General features: G+C 34.6%; 1 protein-coding gene across 1 annotated transcript in view; it reads right to left on the reverse strand.

Annotated features, from left to right (window-relative positions):
* The window catches only part of LOC144373347 (adhesion G-protein coupled receptor V1-like), a 105,410-nt gene that overhangs the window by 64,351 nt on the left and 23,254 nt on the right, over positions 1–17,805 (reverse strand). The window contains 7 exon segments of the mRNA XM_078036453.1: positions 2,204–2,386; positions 2,754–2,930; positions 4,909–5,111; positions 6,551–6,806; positions 9,297–9,443; positions 13,537–13,741; positions 14,067–14,289. Coding sequence (XP_077892579.1) covers positions 2,204–2,386; positions 2,754–2,930; positions 4,909–5,111; positions 6,551–6,806; positions 9,297–9,443; positions 13,537–13,741; positions 14,067–14,289 — 1,394 coding nt within the window.

Raw genomic sequence — 17,805 nt, forward strand, 5'->3', positions numbered from 1 at the left:
TATATATTTCAATAGAAACTTAGAAACATGACACAAAAGAAAGAAGTAATAATTTTGCCTGTTAGATTTGTAATACTTTTAAAATCATGATATTTATAGTAGTTGAAAGTCAGAAATTTACAGTCTGCTATTTTTGAGATAAAACATTATAAATGTAATAAAATATAGTATTTTTACAGATAGAAAGAAACAAGAACTTTTTAATCTTGAAAAAATATTATAAGTGCTATGAATGCTCTAACAACTATTGTACAAACATAAAACCTAGTGTGCTTTGTTTTATTATATGAAAGCAAATGAAAGAATAAAAATTATCATTGACTTCTGCAATTCATATAAATGCTATTGATTTCAAATATATATATATATATATATATATATATATATATATATATATATATATTTAATGTAGGGGAAAAGAAAAGCAGGAAGAAAGGCCAAATTTGATTTTGGGGTTTTTTTAAAGATTTTTTAAAAATCAGGATTTAGTTCATTTCTCTGAGTTTATGTTAAAAGTTTTATAAACTTATAAATAAACTTGGTTCACCTTGTGATTTCCCTAGTGGTCATAAACCTATACTAGGTATATATTCAATATTTAAAGTCTCTTTTTGTATGACACAGGTAAATTCCAATACTTTGATATAGATCTTTACCAGAAAATGAAGTTTTCTACCTAAAACCTTTAATTTAACAACAAGGAGAAGCAAGAAATCTGGATGTCACACTCAGATAAACGAAAGCTTGAACAAAATCAAATGGTAAAATGGAAGCGCATTAAAATGTGTGCACCTCAAATTGGTACTGCAGGATACAGACTGTCTTCCATATTGATGTGGACTTCAAGGATCAGGATGATACTAAGGATGTTGGAAAATGATGAGACTTCAACTATGTGCTCAGAATTACTACTGATGACGTAACTAAAGTTGGAAGGTTGCTTTGGTGAAAAATCAATTTTTAGTTTCTGCTTTTAATGTAAAAATTTCATGTACTTAACATTTCCTCCTCCATGTTAATAGGAAATGATGCAAATTTCTAAATCTGATAATAGAAAACAAAAACTCATGATTTCAAAAACATTAATTATAATAGGTCTCTATGTGTAGAAAAATGTAGATTTGCATGCTTATTTTTTAACAGAATTTCCTGAGCCCCTAGGGGCAACCAATAAGTTTATGAATACTATGCAGATTTGTCAAGGCAAGAATAAAGCTACCTATAAATTCTGCTATATGAAGTTACTAATATTTTCATGGTTGTGCATATGCCTTTTCCACTTTTCATGGAAAATATTATAAAGATATCTCATTCTTATATATTACAAAACACCCAATTTAGAAAATTTATAATACTTTGGGAATATTTTGTAATTTTTAAGCTTGGTAGACCTAAGTCTAGAATGTCATTTATTTTTCAGGTTTTAGTAAAATAAAGTAAATTTGAGACATTAATTTAATATTTAAAAATTTTATTGGAAATTCTAAATTAAAATATGCATTTATAAACATTAAGAAATAAATAGAGGGGGTGAGGTTGTGGCTCAGTGGTACAGTGCTTGCCTAGCATGCATGAGATATGGGTTCAATCCTCAGCACCACATAAAAATAAAATAAAAGATATTGTGAAAAAATTGTCCTTAACCTTTATTAAAAATAAGAAATAGAATAAAAGCATTTGTGATCATAAATACAGTCAAGTTCATCACGTAGGTTTTTATACACTGCAGGCACCTCTAAGTCAATCATTATACTGTTTTAGAATTTTTGGTTTTTTAATGGAATCAGGTGGGGAAGTTCAAAAAAGGGTGAGCTAGGCACAGTGCCTATAATCCCAGTGGTTCAGGAGGCTGAGACAGGAGGATCATGAGTTCAAAGCCAGCCTCAGCAACTTAGGGAGGCACTAAGCAAGTCAGTGAGACCCTGTCTCTAAAAAAAAAATACAAAATAGAGCTGGAGGTATGGCACAATGGCCAAATGCCCCTGAGTTCAATCCCCAGTATTAAAAAAAGGGGTGTAATTCTTGCTTCTTAAATTTCTCTTCCTAGGCCCACATTTATTAATAATATCTGTGTTTGACTTGACACAGAAACATTCAGAGTTATAATACAACTGGCAATCATTAATGCATGCTCATTTGGTAGATACCTATAAAATTCTTGAAGAAGAATCAAAAAATACTAACATGTTCATGACAAACTTACTTGCCCATCTGCAAATTCAAGAATCCCTTGAGATGGATTAAAGTCTTCCAGGCCAGCAGTGCCTGGTATTGCTTTCCAATAAACATTTACTGTCTCAAAACTTCCAGCCAGCCGGACTACAGGAACCTGAAGAAAGTTCAAGGGTGGAGGCACCTCATGAGCAGTAATAACTCCACCAACATCCTCGAATAAAGAACACATGTTGAAAAGTAAGACAAAATGAGCAACTATCCTAAATCATCATCTTGTAACTTTTTTGCTTCCACTTATATCTCATACTTCACTCTTCAAATTATAAGTTAATAGAACGGAAATAGGCATGACAGGTTTTTAGAACTTTTACTCTGAAATTTCACAAAAAATAAACTTGATGAATCCTTTGAGCTGGTCAAAGAGAACTAAGAATTAATTTGAAAGACAAATTTGGCTGTTCATCTATTTTAAAATACCTACAAGCAAAGCCAATTGTTTTGCAGAAAATACAAAAACACTGAACAAATCATCAGGGATGAGCTTCTACATTATTATAAATATATGAAATTCAACTCACCCTAGTAAAATGAAATATAAAAATTCCTCTGGGATCATCATTTTCCTCAGTCGTTATCTCAGCTGTTTCCATTCCTGGTCTCTGTACACTTGGCTGCTCTGCAGAGAAGTCAGAGTTCACCAGGTTTACCTCAGTGATGATGATGATAAATCCTTCTTCCAACTCAGGAGCATCATCCTGGGAGGTGGGGTAAAAGAAAAAGTGCTTTTCTGTTTTTGGTTGTGTTTGTGAGGTGAGGTCTCACTATGTAGAGCATACTAGTCTTGAGCTCCTGGGCCCAAGAAATTTTCCTGCCTCAATCTCCCTTGTAGCTGGAACTACAAGAATTAACAAGGATGGTAGAATATGATAGACATCATCACCCAAAGTACACGAATTGGTGTCAACATAATTTATATACAATCAGATATATGAAAAATTATGCTGTATATATGTAATAAGAATTGTAATGCATTCTGCTGTCATTTATTTAAAAACACAATTACAAAAAGAATAAACCATCACTCCCAGCTAATTTTGAAAGAAAAATATTTAATTTGCATTGTAAACTTGATATTTTTCAGTATGGAACAAATTAGTTCATCTACATGAATGGGCAGCTCTATCACACACAAAAAGACTCATATTCAACTGTATACATTCTCACTGACAACTTCAGGATCCATGGGATGTTCAAGGTTAAAGGCAATGTTGCTATGAAATGCTCATTCTCATTAGCAAATAAATAAGTTTTCAAAACCTATTCCACAAATTTTATTGTTGAGGTACCAGGGAATGAACCCAGGGACATTTAACCTTTGAGTCACATCCCCAGTCCTTTTTTTAAAATTTTTAATTTTGAGACAGGGTCTCACTAAGTTGCCTAGGGCCTCACTAAATTGTTGAGGCTGCCTTTGAATTTGCAATCTACCTGCCTCGGCTTTCCAAGCTACTAATATTACTGGTGTGCACCACCATGCCTGACCTATCCCTCAATTTTAACATGTATTGAATATGCCTTTAATATATAATATTCCAAGAGAAGTTTAGTAAATTTTACTTTTCCTTTAAAAATGAAAGTTTTAGACTTGTAAATCTAGATGTAATACTATATTTAATTCATTCTTAAAGGTTTTTATTTTTTTGAACATGGAATAAAATTTCAAAACATAAAAAGAAAACATGTAGAAAGGGAAAAGAAACCACCTTCCTACACTATTCCTGTATCTTTCCCAGACAGTCCTCTTCAGAAGTCACTACTAGTAGGAAAACTAATGACATTTACTAATAATATAGACATTTATAATAATCAACATATAGTGCTATTAATATTACAATGTACTATTTATTAATACCTTAGCTGATTTAAGTGCATAGTGTTGGGACTCAAACCTGCCACATGTTAGGCAAGTGTCCTGCCACTGAGCTATATTTCCAGCCCCAATAATTATAACATTAATACAACTATTGCCACTTTCAGTTTTTTTGTGTACATCATTATAGATTTTTCCGCATTCTCTCTCTCTCTCTCTCTCTCTTTTTCTCTCTTTCAATATGTAAATATAGATATACAGAGCAAAAAGTAGACCTAAGCCATCTGAATATTAATCTGGATTCAAGTAATTGTACCCTGAAATGAAATTACTCCCCTATCAAGCCAACAATAAAATTAACTAAATTGTTCCATTTTTTCAGATATTAGTTTAAAGCAACTAAACAATCAACATAATAGTACAGACAGTCAGGTAAATAATTAATCCAAATACAATGTTTTAAAGTTCACTCAAATTTGTCATTTTTGTAAGCTAGTTATAAAATATTTATTTATTCATATTAAATATTTATTTAGGTGGAAATATTACTCACATTTTCTATATTAAAAGGATCATTAAAAATGATTTTTAGGGCTGGGGATGTGGCTCAAGTGGTAGCGCGCTTGCCTGGCATGCGTGCGGCCCGGGTTCGATCCTCAGCACCACATACCAACAAAGATGTTGTGTCTGCCGAGAACTAAAAAATAAATATTAAAAATTCTCTCTCTCTGTCTCTCTCCCCCCTCTCTCACTCTCTCTAAAAAAAAAAAAAAAAATGATTTTTACCTGTAAGAACATCACAATTTTACATTGAAAAGCATTTTCTTTTCTTTTCTAGTATATTTATTGCCATCCATACTTACTGGCAAAATGGCAACATTCACATGAGTTTCTTTTATGTTTTCTTTCATTATTATTGTTGTTTCTTGCAGTACATAATCTTCATTTTCAATAGCTTGATTATTTGTGTGTAGCGAGAAATTGGGTTTCGCCTTCAAGTGAATGGCAATGTCCCCAAAGAACCCTTTATCTCGAACAATGTACAACTGCAGATTGGTGATGTTCTCTATGAGACAAACATGCCTCTAGTCAGTATGCTTTTCTGTTTGCTGTCAATGTTGTTTCAAGTACTCACAGTGGAATGTTCTGCACTATCCTTTTAAACAGGTAAGCAAACAAGTAAAACAAATACAGTACATACTCCCAAGGAGTATTCTGTCCATTGTCCCCAAAGTTGTGCTGAAAATCACCATCCATTCCTAGCATTCTGTCTAATCCCTCAGCTCTGATTCCACACGTAGCTTCCTGTGTTGTACGTGTCATATTGAAATTGCTGAAAGTCTTAGGGAAGTGCATATGTAAAGTTGAACAGAGGTTATATGTTTAAAAGATTCTTGAAAATAAATAGTGAGATACATAAAGACATCATTTAATGACTAATCATTAGAATAAGAGTGATCCATGGGATGTTCAAGAGTAAAGGCAATGTTTCTATGGAATGCTCATTCTGAGCATATACTGAAGTTCATATACTAAGGTGTCTATCTCAAGGTTCAAATTATTTCACAACACCTACACTTTATTTCATTTCTTAGATTTTTAAAAAATTAATTTGTCATATAAAATGCAGTAAAAATGCCTGTCAATATTCACCTGCAGGTCTATGAATTTCTAATGAATAATGCTGTGTCTTTCTTTCCAAATTCCACAGTGAGATTCCTGGCAATTGCTAGGTATTTCAAAAATGTGTGTTAAATAAAAAAAATAAATGGCTTATTTTATCATAAGTCTATTGTTTCAGTTCTGAACACATGGAAATATAAAGACCCAGGAAATACTACATGTCATTTTCTTTCCCCATCAACTCTTCCAATGAAAGATATTTGAAAGTTGGATATCCACACTGTTATCTGAAAATGTTAGAATCATCTCACAGTGTATTCTAAATACATATTATGTTTAACCCTTTTTAAAAATACATCAAATGACCTTCATCCATAAAATTATATTTATCCAACAATACAAATAGTTATTTAGATGAAGATTTCAGCACTTAAAAGAAAAATAACAAGGACTGACCAATGTACACCTCACAGTATAAAATTTTTTCTCATTAATTTTTTGGATTAAGCAATTTATACATTGATACAATGTGCTTATCACTATGTTGTCAGTGCACCATACAAGTACTAAAAATGTAGAGAGAAAATGTGAGTGAGGAAAACAAACAATGAAGAGAAACTCAAATATAAAACAGTTACCTCTACTGCAATGACTTCACTAAACTGTTAACATTTTTACTATGATAGTATATCTTTAAAAATTGAAGGTATTTTTAAAAACCTTATTGCTAAGTAGTCACATGATCATAAAATTTGAAGAACAAAAATGGCTATGACTTGTCAAATTGGAAAAGTCATATAAAAATAGAAATTTGCATTTTTGTAAGCATCAAAAGTAAATTCATTTTTTACTAAAGCCTGAAAAATATGTAACTGAATTTACCTTTAGGCTCTGCTACTCTGGTGAAGAGAGACTTGGCATGCCAGCCCACGAAGCCATAGGGAGAGTCACTGGGCAGAGTAGTTATTACGGACTTGTTTCTTTTCTGATCAATAGTAGCATCTTTTGATGGGTCCTCAACCCCTTCTGTGGCAATTTGGGTTAGTGTTATGATCACAACCTCTGATAACTCTGGTATATCATCAGCAAGAACAGTTAGAGTAATTGTAGACAGTGCCTGGCCTTCAGTAAATGAAATCTAAAATTTTAGAGAAAGATTTTATTTATCCTGTCATTATCACTCTGCAGTAAGGATATTAAAAAGTTTGATTTTCTTTCAATTATGATATAATTTAACAAAGAGTTTAGCAACAATATGTTATTATACAAATAAATAACTTTTACATTAAAAATAAGAATGTTAGGAAAAAGAAAAAGTAAACCATTTCTAAACCTAAGCTAATAAATCATATAGTCAAGTTGTCATATCCTGGAGCCTATATTTCTTTCTAATTTAGTGTACAAAGTCTTTCTGAAAATCTGCTAGATAACACATGTAAAGTTCTATAAAAATAAAAGAAGGCGCCATGCCAGCTTAAACATTTTTCTCTATAGAATTTTTGTCAGGATTGCTACTCCAGATAGAAGCAACATTTAACAATGAATCAACCTAAGGAAAGAGAGAGAGAGAGAAAGGGAGGGAGGGAGAGGGAGAGGGAGAGAGGGAGAGAGGGAGAGAGGGGGGAGAGAGGGAGAGAAGGAGAGAGAGGGGGGGGGAGAGAGAGAGAGAGAGAGAGAGAGAGAGAGAGAGAGAGAGAGAGAGAGAGAGAGAGAAATACAAATCATAGCATTTCTCTCCTTCTCTGTCTCCATTGTCTAAGGAGACAGATCCTAATTTGCTAAAAGGCATCTGAAGTCCCTGTTGACCAGAATTCTGTCAGCTTCTTGAATGCTATTTCCCATTATGCCCACTTCATACCCACTCTCCAACAATATGGCTACAAACCACAATTATTCAAATTGGTATTACAAGCCTATGCATCTACCCCTGTTGACGTGCACCTTGCCACTCAGGGAAGGCACTGGAAGATATAAACCCAAGAACTTTATTAATAAAATCAGGAGTGAGAAAACTACTGCCTACTGGCCAAATCCATTTTTCATAAATGAAGTTTTATTGAAACACAGCCAAGCTTATTCAATTGCATGCTGTCTATGACTGCCTACATTATCTACTTTATATCATCTAGCACAACTGTGCAATAAAGGCAAACTAGTTGTGAGTGAGAACAGATGGCTAAGAAAGCCTAAAATATTTACTATCTATCCCTTACAGAAAAAAAGTTCTTATTCCTGAGTAAAATAATTCTTTCAATAATATAGCATACATTTTGGGTAATACTATGCACTAAATTACAAATAATTTTAATCATGCTTTTATATGAAATCTTAATTGGAGATATGTAATTCAGAAATATGACTTAGAGTCTTGGTAGCTTGCATAAATTAAATATGAAATTCAATGGAATTTGCTGTAACATTCCTTTTTTAAAGATTTTTTTTATAATATTTTTTAATTGTAGATGGACACAGTATCTTTATTTTATTTATTTTTATGTGGTGCTGAGGATCAAACCCAATGCCTCACACTTGCTAGGCAAGTGCTCTACCACTGAGCCACAACCCTAGCCCTGCTATAACATTCTTAATACACTGAAATTCCACTCACCTTTCAAAATAAATGAAACTAGAAATGTGGACTATAATAATCAATTTTCCTTTTGGGGAATATTGCCATAAAAGTTTTTTAAAAATAATTCTTCAGAGAAGCATTTGGGCAAAACAAAACAAAAAACTTGACTAATCTATAAAACCCAAGGCAAGCTAAGGAGACAACCCATCTTGTACATCAGACAAGAGGCTTCCTGAAACTTGTTTTTGTGAGTCATCTACTTCTGGGGCCATCCTGATTCCACTTTTGCACCTGAGGTCCTAATTTATACTGTCCTCCAGTTAATGCTAATGTGATCCTCTACCCACATCTCTTCTAGGGACATACAACCCCACAGCTGCGGGGAACAACAGCTTCTGTGCTCCTCATTGGGAATGGTTCTTACATGCAGCAAGATTATGCCCACTAGAAGGTGGCATGAAGTAAAGAACTACAAAAATGGGGAAGACAATGGTTCAGCCCTAAAATTGGAATGACTCCAAAGGATCAGCTTGACTGCAGAACTCTCCCACAGGATCAACTTCAATTATAACTGCCCATAGATCAACTTCTCCCCCTCCACTTTCTTCTCTTCCTCTTTTTCTTATGAATGCAACTCAAAGAAACCTTCTGCCCATGGTTCCCAACCTCTATCACTATACAACGTTGATATATCTTTTCCAGAAGGTTGATTATTTTACCCAGGCTTATTCATACTTACCAGCCCTCCCATTTTATCTAAACATTAATAACATGTTTCCATCCACAGTTTGGGTGGCTTTATCTTTCTGACAATGTAATACTAAAAATTTGATATATTGAACCTCAAGAGGGATAACTATTTACAGATATTTTAAGTTTTGTAGAAAAAAGGAACAATAACCATAGCAACAAAATGAACTTCAAATTGTATTTCTCTCTGTGGTAATTTGTAAGAATTCAGTGTTGACATTTCATCACTGAGGCAGGATCTGGTCTCATATATCAACAGTAATCATAATTTGTATGTGTCTTCTACAATTTTTGAACATTACATACCACTCCCGAGGTAGGAAATATATCATCAATACTTCCATCAGCTTCCCATACTACAGTTATATGGCCATATGTGCCTTTTAAGTGCTCAACATTCAAGGTTACGAGGCTATCTTGCTCCATTTCTTCTATTTGCTTAAATAATGAATTCTGAAAAATACGCCAAAAGTCACAAGGATTGACTTGAAATCACCTAAATATAGTCTTTTCTTTATTTCATGTTATTATGCTTTTGTAGATTTCATGGTAATAAGCAATGTGAAACAGTAAATTAAAATAACAGTTAAAAATAGTAAAGTAAGAATGACTATGATTTTATTTGTAAACATACAGGATTAAGTAAATAAACTACTAGACAATAAAGATTTAATTTTATAGGATTATTTTTATTTTTGTTCTATATTTTTTCAAATTTTGTTGAGTGAACATATTATTAAATTGATAATCAGAAAGCATGTTCTTTTATAAAATAGTACTTATAACATGTAAAAATTTTGTAGAATGGAAAGGACATGGAGTCAGGTGAGTAAGAAGCCTTTCCCTCAGAGTAAGGTCTGGCAATCCCTCTAGGTCTGTTCTTCCTAATAGTAAAATCTGTTGGACCTACAAGGTCTCCAGCTCCCACCCCAGTGCAGCACATCATAAGAATGAAGGTGCTCCTTCCAATCATTTGCAAATGTAACTTTATACTTAAATTCACATCCTCTTACCTATTTCTGTTCATGGTGTTTCATTTCTACCTCACAAACCTTACAACTATTTTACCAGCCAGAAATCTTCCTTTGCTTTATATTAGAATTTCTTTCTTCTCACCTATGCTTCCTAGCCTCTTACCATTTTTCCAAATTAATTTGTACCTCTGTGACTTAATATTCTTCACTGAACACACAACAGAAGATCTCTTGCCAGCCATTTAATGAAATTTCCTTCAAATGAATATTTTAGATAATCCCTTCTTACAATATATCCTTGGCTTCTCAAGGGTAATAAGAAAAAAATATGGAGTTTTAAAGATTTTTTCTTTCCAGTAAGATTTTTCATGTCTTTTTACTATGATAATCTGAAAAGAGACTCCCCCATTAATTTCTTAAAGCTTATGAAAGCTTCTATTTAGAATGCTAATTTCAGTAAAGATCCTATCCTACAGTGATACTTCATACAGTATTTTAACAAATTGTTACAGATGTTAAAGAGTAATAAAATCTTGCTCAAGGCAAACATTCCTAAAGAAAATGCCTTGATTTTAAAATATGCATATAATTTATTCAGAAAAGACAATGCCTTTTTAAAAGAAAAAACATCCTCTCTGGCTCTATATTTTCCATAAAGGAAGGTTAGTTAAATGAGGACTTCATGCAGCCAGAAATATTCAAGATGTTCTTGTCATCTACTACACCTCATCTTGAAAGGAGACTGTCCAGACAAAAAAGAACTGTGTTGAGAAATTCTGAAAGGACTAAAGGAATCCAGGGTACTTACCCTGGCATGGTGACACCACATTGATTTAGTGTCTCTAGACAATTTTTAAACAAGGTTCCTAAAGTGGAATCTACCGTGCCCATACAATTGAGGATAGTCTGTGCTCTCTATCTGCAGAATAGCTTCAAGGTAAGAAGATGGACACACGCTGCAGAACATGAGGGTTCTTGTCCCAGTAATGCAGCTCTGCTCTACATACTTGTCTGTTGTCCTGCAAAGGCTGTGGAAATGTTCTGTACCCCTCCACATGCAATGACATGATCATTGAAGCACCCTTGCAAACAACTGACTGAGGACATTAGAATGTCCTAAGCTTGTCATCTTACATCCCCCAATCTTGCTCTTCTCACAGTTGTTCATATCTTGGGGAAGGGTAAATTCATGCTTCCCATAGCTCTGCTTATTTGCTGAATTACTGCAATAGTCTCCTGAATTACTGCAATAGTCTCCACACTCCTGTGGGAGTGTCCTTCCCACTCACAGTATGTATTCAATATTATAGTCAAAGCATTCTTTTTACAATGAATCAGGTCACACATTTCTTCTACCCTAATCCCTCCAAAGGCTTCTAAGAGGGCAAACTCAGTACGATACTAAATAAGGGACTTGTGTACAAAAATATTGACATAGCAGTCCTGATTGTTGTCCCTAAAAAGGCCAGCTCACAGGCTGGTCCTCAGCTAGTGTTTGGGAATATGAATTTCAAGAGGGTTCCCACCATTCTCAGAACTTCTGTTTTTGGTACTGGAGGATGAACTCGAGGATACTTTACCACTGATCTATGCCCCAAACCCTTGTGTTTTTTTATTTCTAGAGAGGATATCCAGGAGAATCTTTGTCTTTTGATATTCCTGCCTTAATCTCCTGAGAGAATGATAAGATATGCACCACCACACCCTTCTCTATTCCCAGAGCTCTCAAGTTGCTCCCTGTACCCAAGCTATTTGTACAAATAATGTGATTAACTAACATCTGTTTTCCTTCTGGAAGTGTAGAATTTTGGTATGTGCCAGGCAGATGGTAACCACATGACCAACTGCCAATTAAAACCTTGGGCACTGAGTCTCTAGTGAGCCTCTGGTTGCCAAAATTCCACATGTTTTAACAACTGGATGCTATGGAAATGAGTATGTCCTGTGAGACTCTGCTGGGAGGGGATTCTTGGCAGTTTACACCTGGTTTCCTCTGACTTCACCAATGAGCATTTCCCCATGGAGAATTTTGAGTTTGTATCCTTTGCTTTCATGAATCATAGCTATGAGTATGATTCAACATTAAGTATATGAGTGCTCCCAGTGAATCATCAAAACTATGCATGGTCTTGGGATCACAGGCCCCTGACTAGCCTCCTGTACCTATCTCCCCCTCCTACACTGACTGTAGCCAGTGACTTCCTTGTTGCTCTATAAGGACAAGAGGGCACTGCAGGCCTCTCCTCTTGGTAATGGGTCCCTGTCTGAACTGTTACTACCCCAGATGTCAATATAATTCAATTTTCAACCCCTCCAGGCCTATGCCCTTCTGTAACTCCATACAGCCCTTCCTGACCATTCTATTTTATATTTCCTATCTACATCACATACCCCTTCTTTCATGCTCCATATGCCTTCTCTGCCAGATGCTTCTCAACAGCACTAGCACCGTCAGATATAGTACATGTTTTATTGTATCTTTGCCTATTGTCAGTGTCTCCTTGATCCCCTCTAGGATAATGAAGGTAGAGATTTTTATTGTTTCATTCTCTGACATCTTTAACATCTGGCAGAATATCCAGAACATAGTGTTTATTAAATATCTGCTGCATTTATGGAATAAATGAAAAACCAACTGATCAGGTTTGTTGCCCAGTTCTGGTCAATGAGAGATAAGAAGTTTTTGAGAGGCTTTGGGAAATTTCTTCTTTAATCAAAATGGGATATAAAGTATCTTTCTGTCCCTAACTGGACATGAATAAAAAGCAGTAGCCCAAATAATAATATCAGTTTTCAAACAACCAATGAAGGATCCATTTTGAACTAACAAAGTAGAGAAAGGGAAAGGACCTCTATTGACACAGTACAATCTCCAACTTCTTTCTCTGTGGACATGCTCTTAACATTTAAGCTAATATAAATTAAGTTTTCCTTATATGTAGAAGATTTCAGAGGAAGAGAGATAATAGCTGTACATATAACTCTAGTTCAAAAGTCAGAATACACCTAGCAAATATAATACATGATGCAACATGAATGGCTGTTCTTTTGCTCACTGGCAAAAGCTGATAAAGGCTGTGGTGGAATATATTTAAAAAGATTAGCATGGCTGGTTTTCCTCAAGACAAGACATTTGCATGTGTGCAATGCACATATACTTATATCTCTCTTCCATCCTCCCCACAATAATAAAATTTTATGTGATATGTATGACAAAACACAGTGTATAGTGTATTAAACAGTCTGTCTCACCATTGCCCTTTGGTAAAAAGGCTAACAGCAGAGCCAAACTCCTGGACCAAGAACAATTAATTTCAAATTGAAATAAAAAGAATAACTACAAAAAAATAGGACAAGTTGATCCAGAGGCCCCATTGTGTAAGACAGAAAATTCCAAGATGCCAGCAGAATTCACCTTAGAATGCAGAACAGGGGATAAAGCCATGGCAAAGGAAAAGAGAACAGCTGCAGGGAGTATGACTCACTCACCAAGTGCAGAAAAGTCCTAATTTATAAATGAGAATGAACAAAATCACTTTGACTTATGAGTATAAAATTCTTAGTATCATTACCTGAGCAAATCCAATAACTCCATAGGCATCATCATTAGACAGAATAGTTATTTTCACATAGCCATTGCTACCAATCTCTGCTCCACCTTTGGGATTTTTAAGCTGAACTTTGAAGGATTCTTCTTCTTCTGGAACTATATCATCAAGAATATTTACTGATATTGTAGCTTCTCTGTCCCCAGGTTCAAATATCAGTTCACCTGAACTAGCATAAGAAGCGTACATAAAATAAGTTAACGACAACAAATTTAAAATACACACATGCTAGATTACTCATGAAACACATTACACTGAGTAATATTAAAGTTTTGGAAGAATCACATTTCATAAATAAATTTTTAATTAAAATTATGTATATAGTACTGAAGAACTTCATAGAATTCATATTAGAGATATGAATAACATTTCTATTTCTGGCTTAAAAATAGCTGTTATATTTTATATATTCCTCAGTCATTGAGACTTAGAAATTTGATGCCATATGAAATTTTAGTGAGCATACAGACACCTTGCATAAGTGTTGGACCTACCTAAGAATAAAGTCAGACTAGCTGGAGATATAGGCCAGCTCATACATGTGTGAGTGGGCAGCTGCCACAACAGCAATTAATTTCTTGCTTGAATTAAGGGACTTTACTGTAACAGAATATGCATCCTGAGCAGAACGTGCTTCCAGAACAAATGAGAACTGATTCAGCTCTGAATTCCAGCAGTAAAGAGCAGACCCTTCTTGGCCAAGTACAAGTATGTGGACTGCAAGAAAGAAAGAAAAGGCATCTTGGGATGAAAAGTGAACTCTTTCATACACTGTCTCCCCCATTTCCAAAGCAAAACTTTTCCCAAATTCCATTTGGACATCTCAAATTAAGTAAATATAATGCTATTTCTAAAAGTACCTAAATATAAATAATAATTTATGAGTGCTGTGGAATGATCAATCCAGCTGGACAATGCACCCACATGCATTTAAGAGAAATGGAAACACTGTCTGGTAGCACTCACATGGGTTTTGTATTCTTAAATCTATCTCAATATCTATTTATAAGTACTTTTTAAAAAAAATATATATATATATTTTTAGTTGTAGTTGAAAACAATATCTTTATTTATTTATTTTTCTGTGGTGTGAGGATGGAACCCAGTGCCTCATACATGCTGGGCGAGTGCTCTACCATTGAGCCACAACCACAGCCCCTATAAGTAATTTTTTAAAGTAAAAAATATCCATAATCACACCAGTAAATGTTTTAATTTTTATATTTTCCTCTCTAGTCACTATATTAATTTATATCTGACAGTTATAAATAGTAAAAAATTGTATAAAAAATCTAAATTAAGAATTTTATCCCATATTTATAGTTTTACACAGGATTATATGTTTATATGTTGCTGTGTAGTATATAAATTCATAATTTTAATGCATAGATAATAATATGTAGGGTTGATCTTCAAGATATATTTAATAATTTCCCTACATTGGCTATCTGTTGTTTTACATTTCATTTCCAATATTAATAAAGACAGAATTTTTATTATTTCAATAGATAAATTATTCAAGGTTATTAGGCCAAAGTGTATGAACAAATTCATGACTCCTAAAGTATATTCTGCCAATTCTTTTTGAAATGTAATAAGAAAAGTGTATTTTTATTAAATTCAAAGCAATGGCACACATTTGTATCTACAGAAATTGGGAAGGAAGAGGGCATACATGTTGTATATAATACTAAACAATCTTGAGGCTTAATACTGGCCAAGGTGGGTAGGGGGTCCATATAGAAACATCCAAATTCCAGCACTTAGAGAAACTCAATGGAACATAAACTCCCAAATAAAACTGATTGAGTGTTAAAATAGCACATGAGACCAGAAATTATGAGGGTCTTCTAAACTGTTAGCCCATAAGTTATAGTGGAAAACCCCATATTCTTACTCCTACATATCAAGAACTACTGACCATATTTGTTTACAGCAATTAATTTAAGTACTATTATAGTTTGTAAATGTTGTGTAAAAGACTAAGAAAAGTCTTATTAACACACATTAATCTTTAACTATCCATATATTTTGCATAAAGCTTTATAAAACTGGAGATATTCAGAAAAAAATAAAACTCAAATGGATCTGAAAGCCCTCAAATTTAGCTGACAGTCTCAACCAAGAACAAAACTAGAGTGATCCGAGCACCACTGATTTTGGTTCTCCACCTTCATAGATATTCCCTATTCACTTCTCAATTGGATTGGTATAAATAGGAAACAAGTTGATAATGTGATGTTCACATTAAAAATATGGGTGCTCAAATCTACTTACAGATACTCTTCAACTTGTAATGAAATTATGTCCTGATAAATCCATAATAAGTAGAGAATAGCATCAGTCAAAATGCACTCAATACTGTTAACCCACTGAACATCACAGCTTAGATTAACCTGCTTTAAATGTGCTCAGAAAAAGCCTCCAGTTGGGCAAAATCCTCTAACACAGAGTCTATTTTATAATTGAATATTGAATGTCTCATATAACTAGTTGACTACAGTACACCACACAGAATGCAATCTCTGCTGTTTGCACCGTGATTATGGGGCCAACTGGAAGCTGCACTCCTTGCTCCTGCCCAGCATTGCAATCATGCTGCATATCACTAGCCTTGGAAAAGGTCAAATTTCAAAATATACAGTATGGATTTGACTGAATATATATCACTTTCACACCATCATCAAGTCAAAAACGGAAAATCCTAAGCACAGCCATTTTAAGTCAAGGACCATCTATATATACATATAATGAGTATTTCCTCAGAAAGTAAACATTTATAACATTTCAAAAGCAGGAAATTGGGTCAGAGGATTGATAACAAAAAATCTTACATCTCTACTCTGGGACATGGAAGTGTAACTAGTACTCATACTCTTCTTCCATTTAGCAAAACAATAAAAAAAAGTAGAAGTTATCTCAAAGAAAGGCAACCAGATAAGACAGTTTAAGAAGTGTAGATAAAAAGAAGTTTGAGTACTGAATGGTAGAAAGTAAGTATTCTTAACATTTACAGATGTGAGACTTTAAGAATGAAGACAGTAAGAGACAGTGTGGCCAGGAAGAGCTACAGAGGAAGCAGCAACATCAGGAGAGAACTGAGTTCCCGCATAAGGAGAAGGGAAGATTTTGAGGAAGGTCTGAGATAACAGTCTATCTGTTCCACAGGGCCTTATGGGAGCATGTGGGGAGTTGAGGGAGGTGAGACAGGGCATCTGGCCTAAACATCAGGGTTTGTGTGATCTACAGGATGTACAGACCAAATGAGGATGAAAGTCTCTTCACCTCCATGTGCCCTGGACTTTTCATGAAGACTAAACAGAGATGAAGAGAGCAACCATCTATTCCAGATGATTTCCAAAAAGGATGATGTCCAGAGGTCACAGTTTTGATGAAGCTAACAGTTGGGGGACTAGGAAAGGAGGGTTAAGGAGCCTTCCAAGCAGTATACAGAGCTTTGAGGTTTAAGTGAGATTTAAAAGGGGGGGGGCTGCTAACTAGGCCCTGGAACATAATAAACATTCAGTCTTTAAAGGCTATAGATTTCCTTATGTTCTGAATCCCTTACCAGCCCTTTAAAAAAGTCGAGTTCAACAAGGTTCAGTTTGAGTTCTTTTTCTCAAACTACATAGTCTCTTTCTAAACCATTCTATCTCAGCCTATACTAAAATGATCCTCTGTACTTAGTGACTTCCACTGTTTATTTGTGACTAAGGATTCTCTTCTAAACTCCAACCACTAATATTTACTCAAAGGCATCTCAAACTCAACATATCCCAACCAAATTTATTATGTTTGTCCCAGAAAGGCACAGTCCTCCCACATGTCACCTCCATGATAGTTGTTGTATCATGTTTCCATTACCTGCAGAAATGAAGGCTATTGACAACCTCTCTCTCACCTACCCCAAACATCTTGCTGACCATCAACTCTTCCGGATTTAACTCATGAGATATCTGAATCAATCTACTCCACCTGCATCACCAACTTATTTTCCACCTGCATCACCAACCTATTTTCCACCTGCATCACCTACCACTTTCCAAGCTAGCCTAAAGTATGTGTCTCCAGAGTGTCTTCAAATACTTTTTCTTAGTAGCCTCTAAGTTTTTCTACCATGACAGCAAAAAGCTCCCCTTTAAAACAAACACACAGTCTCTCTCTCTCTCTCCCTCCCTCCCTCCCTCCCTCCCCATCCCTCTCTAACTTGTCTCCCTATATTTCTTCATCACC

The sequence above is a fragment of the Ictidomys tridecemlineatus genome, unplaced genomic scaffold (assembly GCF_052094955.1).
Source record: "Ictidomys tridecemlineatus isolate mIctTri1 unplaced genomic scaffold, mIctTri1.hap1 Scaffold_36, whole genome shotgun sequence".
Taxonomy (NCBI): domain Eukaryota; kingdom Metazoa; phylum Chordata; class Mammalia; order Rodentia; family Sciuridae; genus Ictidomys; species Ictidomys tridecemlineatus.